Raw genomic sequence first — 20,302 nt, 5'->3', positions numbered from 1 at the left:
ACCGCCCCTGGCCCCGCCCCGACGGGGGCCGCCGCGCGCTGGCATTAGTTCACGCCCGGGTGACGAACGGCGCGCCAGCCAACGGGCGGCGAGGGCAGCCCGAAGGGCGGGAGGTGTGAGCCGAGTAAGGCGGGGTCGCGGCGAGGGGGGAGCGACGGTGGTGGAACGGGGCCCAAGAGGCCCGCCCCCTCCTCGGCGGGATTGGTCGGACCTGGAGGTGACGGGCAGTCGGCCAGGCCTGGGGATTGGGGCTGGGGGGCTGGGCAGGGGCGGGGCGCGCGCGGCGTTGCCCAGGGCAACGGGCCCTGCGGAGTCTGAGGTTGGGCCTCCAGGCCCGCAGGGGGCAGGCTCGCGCGCGTCCACCCCAGCTGCCCCGAGCGAAGTCAACAGTTCCTGATTCAGGTGTTCCAGGCCTCCTCTTCCCCGCCCCTTGGGTGGCCCGTCTCACCCAACGCTGTCCCCGGTGGGCGTCTGCACTCGGGCTTCTGGGGACTCGGCTTTCTCATCGCGCTGTTCTCAGCCTGCCGCTTGCTCTCTCCGATGGGAATGGCGAGGCGAGATCTAGCCTTTAGGGTGGGAAGAGAATGCACAGAAAGCGCTAGGGATCAAGGAGGCCGTCAATAAACGGGAGTTGTTGCTGTGACTTTGGTTGTGATCTGGGCGTTCCATAAACTGTCTTGGGTCCGGGTGAACTAATCAGAGGGACCTGTGTTCAGAAGGCTCTCGGTGACAGATCTGGCTTGTTACAGGCACTCAGAGAGGCAGTCGGGATGGAGGGTCGAGTTGAAGACAGGGAGGGGTGAGGAACGAGCAGAGGCCAGTTGTTTGCCCACTTGAGGGAGTTTGGACTTGTCCCGAGGGCACTAGGGAGCCGTGAAGGGCTTCAAGCCGGGGGGGATCATGGTGAGTCGGGGGTTTTGGAGAGATGTCTCTCTGGCTTATACATGGAGGGCGGATTGGAGGGAATGAAACGGGGTCGGGAGTCCAGGGAGGCAGCTGGGGGAGGGGGTGAGGAAGAAAGAGGCGGGTTTGCACGAGGGAGGGACTGTGGGGAGGGAAGGAGGTGCGGGTGGGAGGGACGCCCTGGAGGCAGAGCGAACGGGCCCTGAAACTGGCTGGTCATGGAGTGGAAGGGGGAGAAAAGTTTAGGACCAGGCCCCTCTAGCTAGGAGACTGGGCGCCAGAAGCAGGTTGGGAAGATACTAAGCCCAATGTGGATGCCTAGCAGCGAGGTCCAGGAGGTGCACAAACCCTGGGTCTGGAGCTTAAGAGAGAAATTGAGGCTGGAGACCAAGATTTAAGGATCGTCAAAGATGGTAATTGAGGCTGTGGGAGTTAGGGGTCTAGCCCGAGGAGGGTATGAAGGATCATTGGAGACAGAGACTGAACAGAACCCTGAAACGGAGAGGCAGGATTTGAGCAAAGGAATTGACGCTGTCGATGAATATTGCAAAGGGCAGCCAGAGAGAGGAAAACCAGGAGAGTGTGGCATTATAGACGCTTTGAGGAAAGGCCGTTTCACCAGGGTGGGGCCATGTCACAAACCCCATCCACTACCTCCTGCATTTAAGCAACAGCCTTCACACTGCATAGAATGATTGTGCTCGATAACTGCTGGTTCATTAATTCATTCAATAATATTTCTTGAGTATCTAACATGTGCCAGGCTCTGCTTAAGGTGCTAGAAATACAACAATAGGATGAACGCGGTGGCTCACACCTGTAATCCCAGCATTCTGGGAGGCCGAGGCAGGTGTTCGAGACCAGCCTGACCAACATGGTGAAATCCCGTCTCTACTAAAAATACAAAATTAGCAGGGCGTGGTGGCGCATGCCTGTAGTCCCAGCTACTTGGGAGGCTGAGGCAAGAGAATCGCTTGAACCTGGGTGGCAGAGGTTGCAGTGAGCCAAGATTGTGCCATTGCACTCCAGCCTGGGCAACAACAGTGAAACTCCATCTCAAAAAAAACAAAAAAACAAAAAAACTTACATTCTAGTTCTTGGGGACACAAACAATAAGGAAATACAGTGTAACTTCGTGTTAAGTACCAACTTCGTGATAAGTACCAAGGAGAAAAAGAAAGCAGTGGCTGGGCATGGTGACTCATGCCTGTAATCCCAGCACTTTGGGAGGTTGAGGCTGGTGGATCACTTGAGGCCAGGAGTTTCAGACCAGCCTGGCCAAAGTGGCAAAACCCTGTCTCTACTAAAAATGCCAGAAATTAACTGGGCATAGTGGTGCATGCCTGTAGTTCCAGCTACTCAGGAGGGTGAGGCAGGAGAATCACTTGAACCCAGGAGGTGGAGGTTGCAATAAGCCGAGATTTGCCATTGCACTCTAGCCCAGGTGACAGAGCGAGACTATGTCTCTAAATAAATAAACAAATAAATAACAAGAAAGCGGCTAAGGGAATGGAGTGATGCAGCCAGAATTAATTTACATGGAGAAAGGCCTCTTTCATTAGGTGAGACTGAAACAGAAATCTGAAGGAATGAAGGAGAAAGTGGGTTCCAGAAAGAGAAAACAGCAAGTGCAAAGGCCACGTAGTAGGATCATTCACAGAACCACAAAGGGGCCAGCATTGCTGGAGTGGAGTGAACAAAAAGGAGGGCAGTGAAGGATAAGGTCCAAGAGGCAATGGGGTAGGGGTGGTGACAGATAACTCATTATTTTAGTCCTTGTTGGTGTGTGTGTGTAGGTGTGTGTGTGTGGCAGGGTCTCACTCTGTTGCCCAGGCTGGATTGTAGTGGTGCAACCTCGGCTCACTGCAACCTCGGCTCACTGCAACCCCTGCCTCCTGGGTTCAAGTGATTCTCCTGCCTCAGCCTCTGGAGTAGCTGGAACTACAGCCGTATGCCATCAAACCTGGCTAAGTTTTGTATTTTTAGTAGAGATGGGGTTTCACCATGTTGCCCAGGCTGGTCTTGAACTCCTGGACTCAAGTGATCTGCCTGCCTCGGCCTCCCAAAGTGTTGGGATTACAGGTGTGAGCCACTGCACCTGGCCTGCTGTTTGGTTTTTAGAGATAGGATCTTACTCTGTCACCTGGGCTGGAGTGCAGTGGTGTGATCCTAGCTCACTGCAGCCTCAAACTCCTGGGCTCAAGTGATTCTCCCAACCTCAGCCTCCCAAGTAGCTGGTACCTGGGATTACAGACACATGCCACCATGCCCAGCTACTTTTAAAATTTTTTTATAGAGACAAGGTCTTGCTATGTTGCCCAGGCTGGTCTTGAACTCCTGGTCTCAAGCAATTCTCCTGCCTTGGCCTCCCAAAGTGCTGGGATTACAGGCGTGAGCCACTGTGTCTGGCCCATGGGAGGGTTTGATACCAGCCTGGCCAACATGGTAAAACTCTGTCTCTACTAAAAATACAAAAATATGGCTAGGCGCGGTGGCTCACGCCTGTAATCCCAGCACTTTGAGAAGCTGAGGCGGGCGGATCACGAGGTCAGGAGTTCGAGACTAGCCTGACTAACATGGTGAAACCCTGTCTCACTAGAAATACAAAAATTAGCTGGTTGTGGTGGCACGCACCTGTAATCCCAGCTACTCATGAGGCTGAGGCAGGAGAACTGCTTGAACCCGGGAGGTGGAGGTTGCAGTGAGCCGAGATTGTGCCACTGCACTCCAGCCTGGGCGACAGAGAGAGACTCCATCTTAAGAAAAAAAAAAAAAAAATTTAGCTGGGTGTGGTGGCTCACGCCTGTAATCCCAGCTACTTGGGAGGCTGAAGTGAGAGAATCGCTTGAACCCAGGAGGCAGAGGTTGCAGTGAGCCGAGGTGGTGCCACTGTACTCCAGCCTGGGTGACAGAGCGAGACCCCGTCTCAAAAAAAAAAAAAAAAGAAAAGAAAAAAAAAGAAAAGAAAAAAAGAAAAGAAAACCAGGCAAGTGTGGTGTCATGAAGACAATGTTTCAGGGAACAGGGAGTGATGGGCTGTGTCAGATGTGGCTGAGGAGGACTGAGAATTGGCCATTAGATCCAGCACCGTGGAGTACATGGATGACCTTGACAAGGGCATGTCAGCTGAGAGGAATACGGGTGAAAGGCTGATTGGAGAAGGCAGAAGAGAAAACTGGGAGGAGAAATTGGAGGCAGCAATGTAGATTATTCTTTTGAGAAATCTTTTTTTTTTCTTTTTTTTGAGACGGAGTCTCACTCTGTCACCCAGGCTGGAGTGCAGTGGTGCAATCTTGGCTCACTGCAAGCTCTGCCTCCTGGGTTCACGCCATTCTCCTGCCTTATCCTCCTGAGTAGCTGGGACTACAGGCGCCTGCCACCACACCCGGCTAATTTTTTGTATTTTTAGTAGAGACGGGGTTTCACCTTGTTAGCCAGGATGGTCTCGATCTCCTGACCTCGTGATCCACCTGCTTTGACCTCCCAAAGTGCTGGGATTACAGGAATGAGCCACCATGCCCGGCCTCTTTTGAGAAATCTTGCAGAAAAGGGAAGGAAATGAGTGAGCGGCAGCTGTACAGGAGATAAAGTTTTATGTTTTTAAGATGGAAGAGGCCAGACACAGTGGCTCACGCCTGTAATCCCTGCACACCCGGAGGCTGAGGCAGGAGGATCACTTGAGGCCAGGAGTTTGAGGCCAGCCTGGGCCACATAGCGAGATCCTGTCTCTATAAAAATCAAAAGTAAAATTGGCCAGGCATGGTGCTGCGTGCCTATAGTCCCAACTACCTAGGAGGCCAAGGTGGGAAGGTGGCTTGAGCCCAGGAGTTGGAGACTGCAGTGAGCTATGATTACACCACTACACTCCAGCCTGGGTGACAGAATGAGACCCTGTCTCAAAATAAAAGAAAAAAAGAAAAGAAAAAAATTAAGATGGAAGAAGTAACACTGCATGGAGACTAAGGAGAAAGATCCAGGAGGCATGGGACATTGGTGAGACAAGAGAGAGAGGGAGGATAGCTGCAGAGATGTAGGTGAAGGGGTAGAGTCCAGTGTAGGGTCTGGGGTTTGCCCACCATGGAGGGAAGTGGGCCAGTGACAGTGGGCCTAGGATCCTGTGAAAATTGTCTTTTGTTTGCTTTTATCTTCTCACTGAAATACATATGGTTTTCGTGTGAACTACTTTCCTTTTATTTCTTCTTTATATGACAGTCGGGACATTATATTGATTTTTTTTGAATTTATGTGTGTAAGTAGGTTATATTATCTAGGAATTTTATGTCGGGATGGGAAAAGGGGGCAGTGCAAAAATACTCAATAAAAAAAATGGCCGGGCATGGTGGCTCACAGTGGCTCACACCTGGAATCCCAGCACTTTCGGAGGCCGAGGCAGGTGGATCATTTGAGGTCAGGAGTTCGAGACCAGCCTGGCCAACATGGTGAAACCCCGTCTCTACTAAAAATACAAAAATTAGCCAGGCATAGTGGCACGTGCCTGTAGTCCCAGCTACTTGGGAGGCTGAGGCCGGAGAATGGCTTGAACCTGGGAGGCGGAGGTTGCAGTGAGCTGAGATCGCACCACTGCACTCCAGCCTGGGCGACAGAGTGAGACTCTGTCTCAAAAAAAAAAAAGTGGGTACTGGTCTGACGGGATTGAACTCCCTTGTTGTGGGCCTCATAGGTCATTGCAAGGCTAGTGAGGTTGAAAAAGTGCAGGAAAAAAGTCACCATTATCCAGGCACTGTGGGGTTGCCCCTCTGGTCCCCATTTTGCCATTGACATAATGGGCGTCAGTCTGACCAGCAAGAGACTAAACTCCCCTTTTCCAGCCCTGCAATTCAAATATCCCAGATGGGGGTAAATCTAGGAAGGCCACCTGGAGGAGGGGAGGAGCAAAATAGTTCATTTTTAGTACCTATTGTGTCTGCCATGCTGGCAGCTATGTGAAGGTATTTATTTATTTATTTTTATTTTTATTGCCTGGGATGGAGTGCAATGATGTGATCTCGGCTCACTGCAACCTCTGCTCAGATTCAAGCGATTCTTGTGCCTCAGACTCCCGAGTAGCTGGGATTACAGGTGCACACCACCACGCCAGGCTAATATTTTGTATTTTTAGTAGAGATGGGGTTTTGCCGTGTTGGTCAGGCTGGTCTCCAACTCCTGACCTCAGGTGATCCGCCCGCCTCGGCCTCCCAAAGTGCTGGCATTACAGGTGTGAGCCACCATGCCCGGCCGATGTGAAGCTATTTATATCCTCACCACAATCTCAAATCAGAGGGGTGAAGTTACTTAGCTAGGGTCACACAGCAAGGAAGCTTTCGAACTCTGGTCTGAGCAATTTCCTGACAGGTCCTGGCAGATGAGGGGAAGGAAGGAGGGGGAGGAGCCCTCTGTGACAGTTGTCCCAGAAAGGGCATAAACAGGATGTGGTGTTGGATGAAACCTTCCTCCTATTGCACAGCTTGCCCCCCCCGCAGCCCCGGTCCCCACGCCTAGAAGACAGCGGAACTGAGAGAAGAAGAGGCCTGTGGACAGAACGACCATGGTCAGGGGCCAGGGGTCCTATGGGAAGAGCTGGGGCTGGGGTTGGGGCTGGGGCTGGTGCTTGGAGGACACCTGGGCGAAGGTCAGGCTATGGGATGGAGGTCACAGGCCGGGAAGGGGACCCAACTGTGGTGAACAGCCTGGCTGGAAGAACAGAGAGACAGTGGCTCTGGGTTTAGGCCCAGGAAGTGGATCTCTGCACCTCCTTGAGTGTCCCCCAAGAGTCCCCATGGAGAAGGCGGGAAACCAGCCTCTGCTCCGCCCCCAAAGCTGAGCGCCCTGGTGAGGGGTATCTACTCTGTGGGAAGGGTGCCTTTTCTCAATGTTCACAGAGGCATCAGATGGGCTGGCGCGATGCTCCTCTTCATTAGTGGATGGAGAAACTGAGGTTTGGGGAAGGGGTGAGGGCTGAGGCCAGGCCATCTCAGCTTTTCCTGGGTCCCTCTGGCAGTCTGACTCCCTGGTGGTGTGCGAGGTAGACCCAGAGCTAACAGAAAAGCTGAGGAAATTCCGCTTCCGAAAAGAGACAGACAATGCAGCCATCATAAGTGAGTGACATCTTCCCCCATGGAAGGATGGGAGGGCGGTGGTGAGGGCAAATAGGGAGGGCTGGGCTTGTGTCTCCCATGGATCAGGGGGAGTGTCTAATCCCTGTGTGCCACCCCTCCCCAGTGAAGGTGGACAAAGACCGGCAGATGGTGGTGCTGGAGGAAGAATTTCAGGTGAGGGGCTGGGGTGGTTGGGACTGGGAGGTACAGGGTGAGACTGGGAGAACCAAGTGGTTGGAACTGATACAAAGAGCCTGGCATGGGGGTAGAAAGACCTGGAGATCAGCCGAGCATGGTGGCTAGTGCCTGTAATCCCAGCACTTTGGGAGGCTGAGGCAGGTGGATCACCTGAGGTTGGGAGTTCAAGACCAGCCTGGCAAACATGGTGAAACCCCATCTGTACTAAAAATATAAAAAGTTAGCTAGGCATGGTGGTGGGCACCTGTAATCACAGCTACTTGGGAGGCCGAGGCAGGAGAATCACTGGAACCCGGGGATGGAGGCCGTAGTGAGCCGAGATTGTGCCACTACACTTCAGTCTGAGCCACAGAGCAAGACTCTGTCTCAAAAACAAAAACAAAACAAAAACAAAAAACAAAAAAACAAAAAAACCTGGAGATCGAGTTCTAGCTCACTCATGACCCCTAGCAAGAGACTTTGCCTGTATGTGTCTCTACTTCCTCATCTGTGAAATGGGGAGAACAGTACTTACCTCATAGGCTTGTTTTTACATCCAGTGATTTAATTCTTGTAATGGGTTTAGAACAAGGCCTGGCACTTAGTATATGCTCAGTAAGGTGATGATGATCTTAATAATGATGATAATAATGCTTTATTGGCATTTAAATGAAAGAGTTTCCATATAAGTTAAAAAGCTAGCCGGGCATGGTGGCTCATGCCTGTAATCCCAGCGCTTTGGGAGGCTGAGGCAGGAGGATCACTTGAGCCCAGGAGTTTAAGACCAGCCTGGGCAACATGGTAACACCCTAACTCTACTAAAAATACAAAAATTAGCCAAGCACAGTGGTGTGCACCTGTGATCCCAGCTACACAGGAGGCTGAGGTGGGAGGGTTGCTTGAGGCCGGGAGTTTGAGACCAACCTGGGCGACAAAGCAAGACCCCATCTCGGCCAGGCACGGTGGCTCACGCCTGTAATCTTAGCACTTTGGGAGGCCGAGGTGGGCAGATCACGAGGTCAGGAGATCGAGACCATCCTGGCTAACATGGTGAAACCCCGTCTCTACTAAAAATTCAAAAAATTAGCCGGGTGTGGTGGCGGGCGCCTGTAGTCCCAGCTACTCGGGAGGCTGAGGCAGGAGAATGGCGTGAACCCAGGAGGTAGAGCTTGCAGTGAGCCGAGATCATGCCACTGCACTCCAGCCTGGGCGACAGACTGAGACTGTCTCAAAAAAAAGACCCCATCTCTACAAAAAAAAAAAAAGGCAGTAGACCTCACCCCCTGGTGGCCTCACTGTCTTTATCAATAACAAGAATGATAATAAGGCTTATTTCCCTAGTGTTGCGATAAGGATTTATAAGGGAATCCATGGAGACTGGGGGCTGGGGCTCTCTCAGGCCCTCTGAAAGGCAGTATAGTGAAGCAGTTATGATTTGAACCCAGATTCAAATCTCAACTCTGCTGCTTTCTATCTGTGCAATCTTGGGCAAATGCCTTAACACCGCTGGGCCTCAGTTTTCTCAGCTGTATAGTGGGCATAATGATGGGACCTACCCCACAGACTTATGGGATAGTTCCATGAATTAATCCATGTGTGTTTCATAGAACGATGCCTTGGCACATGGTAAGTGCTCACCTAAAGGTGGTCATTCTTTTTTTTTTTTTTTTTTTTTTGAGACGGAGTTTCGATCTTTTTTGCCCAGGCTGGAGTGCTATGGCACAATCTTGATTCACTGCAACCTCCGCCTCCTGGGTTCAAGCAATTCTCCTGCCTTAGCCTCCCGACCACGCCTGGCTAATTTTTTTTTTGGAAATGGAGTCTCACTCTGTCTCCCAGGCTGGAGTGCAGTGGCGCGATCTCTGCTCGCTGCAACCCCGCATCCCGGATTCAAGCAATTCTCCTGCCTCAGCCTCTCGAGTAGCTGGGACTACAGGTGCGTGCCACCATGCCTGGCTAATTTTCTGTATTTTTAGTAGAGATGGGTTTCACCCTGTTAGCCAGGATGGTCTCAATGATTTCCTGACCTTGTGATCCACCCACCTCGGCCTCCCAAAGTGCTGGGATTACAGGCATGAGCCACCGTGCCTGGCCACGCCTGGCTATTTTTGTATTTTTAGTACAGACGGGGTTTCGCCATGTTGGCCAGGCTGGTCTCGAACTCGTGGCCTCAGGTAATACACCCTCCTCGGCCTCCCAAAGTGCTGGGATTACAGGTGTGAGCCACCGCGCCTGGCCTCATTCTTTGTCTTTTCTTCTATTTTCTTGCCTCAGAACATTTCCCCAGAGGAGCTCAAAATGGAATTGCCGGAGAGACAGCCCAGGTATCCTGGGGGAAGAAAGGGTTGGATCAGGCCATGAGGGGAGGGGTGATGTTGGAGGTGCAGGCTAAGGGACTGCTGGAATTCCAGCCCTATTCATGGACTTTGAATCTCTGTGTTTGGCCGGGTGCGGTGGCTCATCCCTGTAATCCCAGCACTTTGGGAGGTCGAGGAGGGCGGATCACTTGAGGTCAGGAGTTCAAGACTAGCTTGGCCAACATGGTGAAACTCCGTCTCTACTAAAAATACAAAAATTAGCTGGGCGTGGTGGCATGTGACTGTAATCCCAGCTACTTGGGAGGCTGAGGCACGAGAATCGCTTGAACCTGGGAGGCAGAGGCTGCAGTGAGCTGAGATCACACCACTGCACTCCAGCCTGGGTGACACAGCGAGACTCTATCTCAAAAAAAAAAAAAAAAAAAAAGAATTTCTGTGTTTGAGGCCAAGAGTTCATACTCTAGAACTTTTTGTTTGTATAGCAATATTTTATTGCAGAATTTTACACTGATAATTTATATATGATACCGGTTTAGAGTCTGCTTTTTTTTTTTTTGTACAAACTGTTGAGTTTTTGTTTCAACATTACGCTGGCATCATTTTTTTAAAATGAAATTTTGGTCAGGCACTGTGGCTCCCACCTGTAATCCCACCACTTTAGGAGCCTGAGGTGGGAGGATCACTTGAGGCCAGGAGTTCGAGACTAGCCTGGGCAACATAGCAAGACCTTGTCTCTATTTTTTTGTTGTTGTTGGTAGAGACAGAGTCTCACTCTGTTGCCCAGGTTGGAGTGCAGTGGCACAATCTTGACTCACTGCAACCTCCGCCTCCTGGGTTTAAGCGATTCTCTGGCCTCAGCCTCCTGAGTAGCTGGGATTACAGGCATCCACAATCATGCCTGGCTAATTTTTGTATTTTTAGTACAGACATGTTGGCCAGGCTGGTCTCGAACTCCTAACCTCAGGTGATCCACCTGCTTCGGCCTCCCAAAGTGCTGGGATTACAGGCGCGAGCCACCGTGCCTGGTGGAGGACCTTGTCTCTATTAAAAAAAAAAAAAAAAAATTAGCCAGGCATGGTGGCATGTGCCTGTGGTTCCAGCTACTTGGGAGGCTGATGTCGGGGGTCACTTGAGTTCAGTAAGCTGAGGCTGCAAGTGAGCCAAGATGGCACCCCTGTACTCCAGCCTGGGTGACAAAGCAAGACCCTGTCTCAAAAAAACAAAAAAAGAAATTTTCCTTCTTTTTCAATGTTTGGGAACACTTTAGGTAGCAAACAAATTAGTTATTATTATTGTTATTTTATTAAAAAAATTTTTAGAGACAGGGTCTCACTGTGTCACCCAGGCTATTGGGCAGTGCTGTGATCCTGGCTCACTGTAGCCTCCAACTCCTGGGCTCAAGCCATCCTCCTGCCTCAGCCTCCCAAGTAACTGGGACTACAGGCACTGCCACTGCACCCTGCTAAAGGAATGACTTGACTTTTAATGATTAGGTAGAATCCTGGGCGAAGTCACATGAGCCTGGTGCTTTTTTTGGTGGAAGAGCTCTTTGACTATTTCTATGAAAACTGGTCTGTTAAGGTTTTTCATCTTGACTGAATTCATTTTGGGTCTCTAGGATTTTGATCCTCAATCCCAGGCTGTAGGACTCAACAAGGACCAGCTTTATGGGCATATGATAATTGCACAGGGCCCCGCACCCAGGAGGGGGCCTCACATGTGGGGGTTAATGGTCACCTTCTTTATAGTTTTATCTTTGAATTTCTGTTTTGTATGAAGTCAGATGGGACAATGGACTTCACACAAATGTGCTGGGGTTTGGAGCTAGGTTCACAGGCAGTCCACCACCTGGCTGCCTCCCTGAACAGGTTCTCAGCCACCCACTCTCTGCACCCACCCAGTGACCACTACTGTCCTTGGGTTTCCTGCTGGTGTAGGGAGGGTCAGGGTCCAGGAGGCACCCCTTGCCTGACAAGTTACAGGGTGTTCCTGTGAGCATCTGCACTCTGCCTGCGCATATCCTCATGCCCGAGGGAGCACGACTTTAAATAGCAAACTAAAAAAGACAGACTGAGCACAGTGGCTTGCACCTGTAATCTCAGCACTTTGGGAGTCTGAGGTGGGAGTACTGCTTGTGGCCAGGAGTTCAAGACCAGCCTGGGCAACATAATAAGACCCCGACTTCTAATAAAATTTTTTTAAAAAAGGCCAGGTGCATTGGCTCATGCCTGTAATCCCAGCACTTTGGGAGGCTGAGGTGGGCAGATCACTTGAGCTCAGGAGTTCGAGACCAGCCTGGGCAACATGGTGAAACTCTGTCTCTGCAAAAAATACAAAAAACATTAGCTGGACGTGGTGGCATACGCCTGTAGTCCCAGCTACTTGGGGGGCTGAGGCAGGAGGATTGCCTGAACCTGGGAGGTCAAGGCTGCAATGAGCTGAGACCACATCCCTGTACTCCAACCTGGGTGACAAAGTGAGACCCTGTCTCAAAAAAAAAAAAAAAAAATTAGCTGGGCATGGTGGTGTGCACCTATACTCCCAGCTACTCTGGAGGCTGAGACAGGAGGATTGCTTGAGCCCAGGAGTTCAAGACTGCAGTGAGCTAGGATCGCACCATTGCACTCCAGCCTGGGCAACAGTGAGTCCCTGTCTCTAATAAAAGTAAAAAAAAGACGATGATCAGTCTAGAGAGAGACTACAAAAGAAAGGAAAACAATTTTCCTGCTTCTTGAACAAGAAGCCCCACATTTTCATTTTATACCAGGCTTGGATGATTCTGTAGCCATCCCTGGTCACAGTGCACTGGGGTTCGAGTGCACTGGACAGAATTGCATAGGGGGTGAGAACTTACACGCTGGCATTTCCCAGGTTCAAATCTCTCCCCTATCCGTAGAACCTTGGGCAAGTGACTTTGGGCCTCAGTTTTCCTATCTGTACGATGGGGATATTAATAGCACCTATATTATAAAGTTATTGTGAGTCAAATGAGCACTATCATTATTATTATTATTGTTATTTGAGATGGAGTTCCACTCTTGTCACCCACGCTGGAGTGCAATGGCGTGATCTTGGCTCACTGCAACCTCTGCCTCCTGAGTTCAAGTGATTCTCCTGCCTCAGCTTCCTGACTAGCTGGGATTACAGGCGCCCACCACCACTCCCGGCTAATTTTTGTATTTTTAGTAGAGACGAGTTTTCACCATGTTGGCCAGGCTGGTCTGGAACTCCTGACCTCAGGTGATCCACCCGCCTCGGCCTCCCAAAGTGCTGGGATTATAGGTGTGAGTCCTGCGCCCGGCCCTATGATTATTTTTTAATCATTTGTTGTGTTTGAGGTCAGTACCCTGAGTCCCAGACATCAACCCTGGGTTCTCAGACTCAGCCAACATTTCAAGGCTGTGGACTCAGGTAATGGCTGTTAAGCCTGGGCTGCAGGCCAGAGTCCTGATTTTCAATTCCCTTTCATGGTAGGTTCGTGGTTTACAGCTACAAGTACGTGCATGACGATGGCCGAGTGTCCTACCCTTTGTGTTTCATCTTCTCCAGCCCTGTGGGTGAGACACAGCTCTACTGTCCTCAGGAGAGGGTCTTCGATTCTGTGTGTGTGTGTTTGTGTGTAAATGCGAATGTGTGCAGGCACTTGTGTAAGAGTGTGAGCATGTGACAGCCTGTATGTGAGGATGTGTGTGTGTCACATGCATGATGTGGGAGGGCAGTGAAGTGGAGGTGGGGGCTCAGATTCACCAAGAGCCCACCCGTTCTCAGTCCTGGGGCCTAAGCCAACCCACCTTTTCCTTTCACCTAGAAATCCCCATCTGGCCCCTAAATCATCTCCAGAGACCCTCAGAATAACTTGAAGCACCCAAGCCAACCTAGAAACTGAGTACAGTGCAGGGACCTCCTTAGAAGAGGTCCTAGGACCCTCGGAAAACTGCAGGGCCTTCAGGACATTACTAGAGCTTTAGAGAACACGCCTGGGTCCCCACTGATGTGCCTTTCTTCTCTTTTCCACGCAGGCTGCAAGCCGGAACAACAGATGATGTATGCAGGGAGTAAAAACAGGCTGGTGCAGACAGCAGAGCTCACAAAGGTTCAGACTGGGATGGGGCTCCAGAGTGTTAGGGAGAGGTGGTGTGGGTCCTGGGTCTGAGTCCTGGGTCTGAGGGAAGAGGGACTAGAGTCCTCACTGTATCAGTGTTTTTTTTTTTTTTTTTTTTTAAAAGAACTGGGTCTTGCTCTGTCATCCAGGCTGGAGTGCAGTGGCACAACCTCGGCTCACTGCAGCCTCCACCTCCTGGGTTCAAGCGATTCTCCTGCCTCAGCCTCCCAAGTAGTGGGACGACAGGCACACGCCACCACACCTGGCTAATTTTTGTATTTTTAGTAGAGTCAGGGTTTCACCATATTGGCCAGGCTGGTCTCGAACTCCTGACCTTAAGTGATCCACCCACCTCAGCCTCCCAAAGTGCTCTCTTAAAGGTGTGAGCCACCGCGCCTGGCCACTGTCTCAGTGCTTGAGTAGATCATAATGCCGAGACCTCTCTCTGCCCAGGTGTTTGAAATCCGAACCACTGATGACCTCACCGAGGCCTGGCTCCAAGAAAAGTTGTCTTTCTTTCGTTGATCTCTGGGCTGGGGCCTGAATTCCTGATGTCTGAGTCCTCAAGGTGACTGGGGACTTGGAACCCCTAGGACCTGAACAACCAAGACTTTAAATAAATTTAAAAATGCAAAAACTCAGAGATCCTCAGTTTGGACTCAGTTTCTGCCTCTCATCTGGGCTCTAGCCGACAGTTCCTGCAGTACCAGGCTTGGGCCAGCGGGGGGCGGGCTGACCTAGAGGAATGTGAGCTGGGTCCCGGGAGAGAAGGAGGATACCTCTTTCTTAGAAAGAAAGGGAAGGGCCTGAAGGATTTCCTTGGCGGGTGGGGGACGGATGGGCAAGGCCTGGGTCTCCTAGAGGTATTGGGGAAATATCTGGATCTACAGAGCGGTCAGTCCCAAGGAGAACAAGGACCCCTGAGAATAAAGGAGGCAAAGTGCCGTTTCCTCCCCCACTCCCCACCTCTGGGGGGTAGGAGGCATCACCGAATGCGACTTTTCTCAGCTGAGCCCTTAGATAGGAAGAATTTAAAGGCCGAAGAGGTTTGAACGTAATTGCTTCAGGATCTCAGGAGCTGCTGGGGGGGTGGATGGTTTGTACGGTCAGGTAGGCCTGAGGACCCAGGGCTGGGGAAGGTGAAGTCGATCCTGGGCCCTCAGTGGACTCCCAGGGGTGTGAGATTGAGGAGACAGGGAAGGGACACCTGCCCCCATCTGAAGATTCTTCTTTTCTTTTTTCTGGCATCTCTGGACATCGAACTTTCTCAGGCTTTCTGTGTCTGTCTCTGAGGGACATTGATAAACTACCCACAGTGTACCGGGCTCTGAGAATTCCGAGATGGGCAGGTCTTCACAGAGATGAATCACACCCTTTCTGCCTCTCTGCTTCTCTTCCATGTTTCTAATTGTTTCCCTCTCTGTCCCCGGTTTCAGGGACGTGGGAACTCCCTCCCACCCCTTTTCAGGTTCCCGGTAGAGAGGTGGCTGTTGCCATGGTAACAAAGACATAGTGACCTTGGGCCTGGGCTGCCCGTTCCCCCAACCTTGGTGTTCCTGGGGGTAGGGTCCAAAAAGCCCAGCTCCAAGCCCTCCCAGCCTTAACACACCATCCCCCTACCACCCCACTCTACCGTATCTCCTGCCCGCTCATCCCCAATCAGGGCAAATCCTTTGCATGAGGGATTCGGGATAGAATCACTACACTGGTCCATAGAGAAAATTCACCCTGCCCTAAATTCTGTGGAGGGTTAGGTTGAGCTCTTCTGCTCTCCACTAGTGCTGTTTTCCTGTCCCTATCTCTCTGTCCCTCCCTCTGATCACAGGCCCAGTCCCTGAAGGCAGGAGATGGAGGAGGAGGAGGACTGGAGACAAGAGGGGTCATTCAATTAAATGGACAAGGAACTCCTGGCCTGCAGAGGTCAGAGAGGCAGAGGGACTCATCCAAGGTCATGCACTTACATGATCAAATGAATACTAATAGCTGACCCTCCTCTTGAGGGCTTCCTATGTACCAGGTACTTCTATAAGCATTTTATAGGCATTAGCTCATTTAATTCTTGCAATACCTCGTGAAAAAAGTACTATTATTCCCTCCAACTTAAAGATGATATAAACCTGAGGCATAGAAGCCAAAGGCACCTGTGGTCTGTACAGTTAGAACTCTTTAACCCCAGGCTATCTTGGGGTCAACAGCCACACCCTCTCTTAGGCAAGAGATTTAGGGAACCACCTCCTCCTTCTCCTCATCCCCCTCCCCCTCCCCCTCCTGCCCTTCCCCCTCCCCCTCCTCCTCCTCCTCTTCCTCTTTGGTGGTACTCCCACCCTCCATAGTGGAACTTCTGTTTCATCCAGGCTTGTGATTACAAACGGTCCAATCAGAAAGGGCCATGCACAAGGACTTGCCCGATCAGGAGCAAAGCATGGGAAAGCAGGGGCCTATCAGAAAGGGTGGCTGACAGGCGCAGTCCAATGCAGAGGGAGTATAGCTAGGGATTGTGGAAGGACCAGTCAGAGAGGCCAGAACAGACTGCACCATCCAATGAGGAGTCAGCACAATGGGACGTGTCTTCGGGTTTGGGGAGATCCCCTGGAGAGGCAGTACAAACTGGGGACCGCCTCCTCTAGTTCCACCAACCTATCCTATAAACGCCCACAGATCCAAGCTCCCTAAGTTTTGAGTCGGTGCCCTAGACTTGGGGGACTTCCTAACCTTGAAAGGGCCGGAATGGGCCTTGCTTAGCTTTAAAAGGGCTGGAGTTTTTGCTCTGGGGCGGGGCCTAAGAGTCTGGGGGTGGGGCCTAGGCTTGGGGCGGGGCCAGAAGAATGGGATTGGTAGAGGGTCTGTATTAGGTTTGGGGCAGGAATTAGGGCTCCAGGGAAACAATTAAGATGTCTAGTTCAACCTGTTGCCCGTTTTTCAGGCCAACTCACACATTCCCTTACCTTATGGGACATTCTCCAGCTGCTGGGTATACCATTTTCTTCTAGGGAACCTGGGCTAAGAGGTCGTATTTATTCCTTCCTGTGGTCCCTGAACTGAGTCTGGAGCCAGACTAGCTCCCCAGTCCTCTCCCAAGACGCATTTGAGAACACATGTTGGGCCAGGCACGGTGGCTCACGCCTGTAATCCCAGAGGATCACCTAAGGTCAGGAGTTCGAGACCAGCCTGGTCAACACGGTGAAACGCCATCTCTACTAAAAATACAAAAAATAGCTGGGCGTGGTGGTACGTGCCTGTAATCCCAGCTACTCGGGAGGCTGAGGCAGGAGAATTCACTTGAGCCGGAGAGGCAGAGGTTGCAGTGAGCCGAGATCGCTCCATTGCACTCCAGCCTGGACAACAAGAGCAAAACTCCGTCTCCAAAATAAATAAATAAATACATAAATAAATAAAAATAAGATAAATAAAAAAAAAAGAACACATGTTGTCTAGGTGCAGTGGCTCACGCCTTGTAATCCCTACATTTTGGGGGGCCGAGGCTGGAAATCTTAGAGGCCGAGAGTGTGAGACCAGCCGGGACAACATAATGAGACCGCTTCTCTACAAAAAATAAAAAATTAGCTGGGTGTGGAGGTGCGTGCCTGTAGTTGGGAGGCTGAAGTGGGAGGATCACCTGAGCCTGGGGAGGTCGAGGCTGCAGTGAGCCATGATCACGCCACTGCACTCCAGCCTGGGTGACAGAGGGAGACCCTGTCTTTAAGAAAAGCACGTTTACTGAGTTCCTGGGTGGCAGTCACTATTCTGGGCACTGGAGGATGTTGGTGTCCGTGCCACTTCCCTTGGGAGGCTTACATTTCAATGACTAGACAGTAAATAAATAACAATAAATAGGTAAACAAGTAAACAAAATAAGAGGGTGACAAGAGCCAGGCACGCTGGTTCACGCCTGTAATCCCAGCACTTTGGGAGGCCAAGGCAGGAGGATGGCTTGAGCCCAGGAGTTCGAGACCAACCTGGGCAACATAGCAAGACCTCATCTCTTTTTTCCTTTTAAAATAAAAATAGAGTGATAAGTACTATAAGGGAAATAAATAAAGTCATGTGCTAGATAGAAATGGCAGCACCTGGTGGGGCTGTTTGTTGCCACCAGAAGAGTCCTGCTTCCCCACTCCCTAACATTTACTATGAAACATTTCAAACATGCAGCCAAGTTGAAATAATTATATATATATGTGTGTGTGTGTGTGTATTATTATATATATCTATATATATATCTCTGTATAAAAGTTTATTAGAGATGGGGTCTCGCTATGTTGCCCGGCTGGTCTTGAACTCCTGGGCTCATCTGATCCTCCCTCCTCAGCCTCCCAAAATGCTGAGATTGCAGTTGTGAGCCACCACGCCCAGCCTGAGTTGAAATAATTTTATAGTGAACACTCATATACCCATCACCTAGATGCCACCACTGACACGTCAATGTATTACTTCATCATATATCCATCCAGCAACCCTTCTTCCTCCTCCTTCTCCTCCTCTTCCTCTTCTTCCTCTTCTTCTTCCTCCTCTTCTTCTTCCTCTTCTTCTTCCTCCTCTTCTTCTTCCTCCTCCTCCTCTTTCTTCCTCTTCCTTCTCTTCTTTTCTCTCTTCTCTTTTCTTTTCTTTTCTCTTCCTCCTCCTCTTCCTCCTCCCCTCCTCCTCCTCCTCCTGCTCCTCCTTCTTCTTCTTCCTTTCTTCTATCCTTCTTCTTCTTCCTTTCTTCTCTCCTTCTTCTTCTCCTTCTTCTTCTATTTCAAAGTAACATCAGAATGCTGGTTGGGGGCCCAGGTAGGGATGGTGTGTGTAAATTGGGGATGGAAAAGGAAGGTCTCTCTGAGGGGATTACATTTAAGACCATCATGAAAACAAAGAACCAGCATCCATGGAAAGGGGAGAAGAGTGCATATGCTCAGGGGCTGCTGCTGTGGGCTGGTGTGTTGGAGGAATAGGAAAGTCATCGTAGAAGCTGAACAAGGGTTCGGATGCGGTGGCTCACACCTGTAATCTCAGCACTTTGGGAGACTGAGGTGGGCGGATCACTTGAGGTCAGGAGTTTGAGACCAGCCTGACCAACATGGCAAAACCCCATCTCTACTAAAAATACAAAAATTAGCCGGGTGTGGTGGTGGGCGCCTGTGGTCCCAGCTACTCAGGCTGAGGTGGGAGAATCGCTTGAGCCTGGGAGGCAGAGGTTGCAGTAAGCTGAGATCATGCCATTGCACTCCAGACAGAGTGAGGCCCTGTCTCAAAAAAGAAAAGAAAAGCCATTGTTAAAACTGAAAGAGGGTCCAGGAGTGGTGGTGCACGCCTGTAAACTCAGCACTTTGGGAGGCTGAGGCAGGAGGATCACTTGAGCCTAGGAGTTCCAGACTAGCCTGGGCAACATAGTGAGACGCTCATTTCTAAAAAAAAAAAAAAAAAAAAGAAGCTGGAAGAGAAGAGGAGAGTGGTTGGAAATAGGGTCAGTTGGGGCCAGAGCTCACAGGGCCAGATTGGCTCTATGAAAGGCATATCTCTCTCAGTTTCAGCTTCTTTCTTCTTCCATCTGTCTCTCTTATTATTATCTTTTTTTTCTCTCCCTCTCTTTTCTACTCCTGTCCAGCCCAGGCCTACCCTCACCCTCTTTCCCCATCATGCCTACCCTGTTCTGCCACATACTATCTGTGTGACCTTGGGCAAGTGACCAAACCTCTCTGTGCCTCTATTTCCCTTATCCATAAAATGGGGATGGTAATAGGACCTCTTCATTTGGCTGTTGTGTAGATTGAATGAAGTGATAGATGTGAAACCCTTAGAATCATTTCTGGCACAGAAATAGTGCTGTATATGTGTTCACTTGTGTTGTGGTTGTTGCTCCAGCAGGGAGCACTAGCAATCATGGTGGGAGGTGGGGATGCTGCCTGGGTGGTGGTGATGAAGGGTGGAGTCTGGAGAATAGGGGGATTGTGAGTGTCCCCAGGGACATCTCAGAGTTGTGCTTGGGGTTAAGGTTCACCGGAAGGGTTATCCGCAGAGCTGAGCTTGATCTGGGGGATAGGGCGGGCTTCATGTAAATAATTTAGGCCAGGCACAGTGGCTCATGACCACCGTGGTCAGGAGTTCAAGACCAGCCTGGGCAACATAGTGAGACTCCATTTATAAAAAAACTAAAACAAAACCAAAAACAAAACAGCTACTGAGGAGGCTGAGATGGGAGGAACACTTGAGCCCGGGAGGTCCAGGCTGCAGTGAGCTGTGATCATGCCAGTGCACTCCTGCCTGGGTGATGGAGTGAGACTCTGACTCAAAAACAAACAAATAAAAAAAAAGAAAGAAAGAAAAATTAGACTGGGTGCGGTGGCTCATGCCTGTAATCTCAGCACTTTGGGAGGCTGAGGCGGGCAGATTACTTGAGGCCAAGAGTTCGAGACCAGCCTGGCCAACATGATAAAACCCTGTCTCCACTAAAAATACAAAAAGTAGCCAGGCATGGTGGGACATGCCTGTAGTCCCAGCTACTCGGGAGGCTGAGGCAGGAGAATTGCTTGAACCCGGGAGGCAGAGGTTGCGGTGAGCGGAGACCATGCCAGTGCACTCCAGCCTGGGCAACAGAGCAAGACTCTGTCTCAAAAAAAAAAAAAAAAAAAGAAAAAGAAAAGAAAAATTAGCCGGGCGTGGTGGCGCACACCTGTAATCCCAGCTACTAGGGAGGCTGAGGCAGGAGAATCGCTTGAACCTGGGAGGTGGAG

General features: G+C 50.7%; 1 protein-coding gene across 6 annotated transcripts; it reads left to right on the top strand.

Annotated features, from left to right (window-relative positions):
* The first annotated feature begins 4 nt into the window (after positions 1-4).
* Positions 5-14,236, top strand: GMFG (glia maturation factor gamma). Of its 6 annotated transcripts, none has more exons than XM_054540399.2 (8): positions 5-124; positions 6,368-6,451; positions 6,902-6,998; positions 7,123-7,172; positions 9,450-9,499; positions 12,968-13,050; positions 13,513-13,586; positions 14,049-14,236. In XM_054540399.2, the coding sequence occupies exons 2-8, from the start codon at positions 6,449-6,451 to the stop codon at positions 14,118-14,120; spliced, it is 429 nt and encodes a 142-aa protein (XP_054396374.1). In that variant the 5' UTR covers positions 5-124; positions 6,368-6,448; the 3' UTR covers positions 14,121-14,236. The 6 variants fall into 6 exon arrangements, with proteins under 6 accessions (XP_054396374.1, XP_054396377.1, XP_054396376.1 ...); XM_054540402.2 differs by having other exon boundaries at positions 10-113; XM_054540401.2 differs by having other exon boundaries at positions 26-124; positions 6,384-6,451.
* Positions 14,237-20,302: the final 6,066 nt, after the last annotated feature.

Source organism: Pongo abelii, chromosome 20, assembly GCF_028885655.2.
Source record: "Pongo abelii isolate AG06213 chromosome 20, NHGRI_mPonAbe1-v2.0_pri, whole genome shotgun sequence".
In the NCBI taxonomy this organism is placed as follows: domain Eukaryota; kingdom Metazoa; phylum Chordata; class Mammalia; order Primates; family Hominidae; genus Pongo; species Pongo abelii.
Note: the sequence above shows the minus strand (reverse complement) of the source record. Positions and strands in the feature narration are given on the sequence as shown.

What these genes read in the sequence shown, in the direction of transcription:
- GMFG (XM_054540399.2), top strand. An exon ending in AGACAATGCAGCCATCATAA is followed by an intron (nt 6,999 to 7,122) that starts GTGAGTGACATC and finishes ACCCCTCCCCAG; the next exon opens with TGAAGGTGGACAAAGACCGG. An exon ending in TGCTGGAGGAAGAATTTCAG is followed by an intron (nt 7,173 to 9,449) that starts GTGAGGGGCTGG and finishes TTCTTGCCTCAG; the next exon opens with AACATTTCCCCAGAGGAGCT.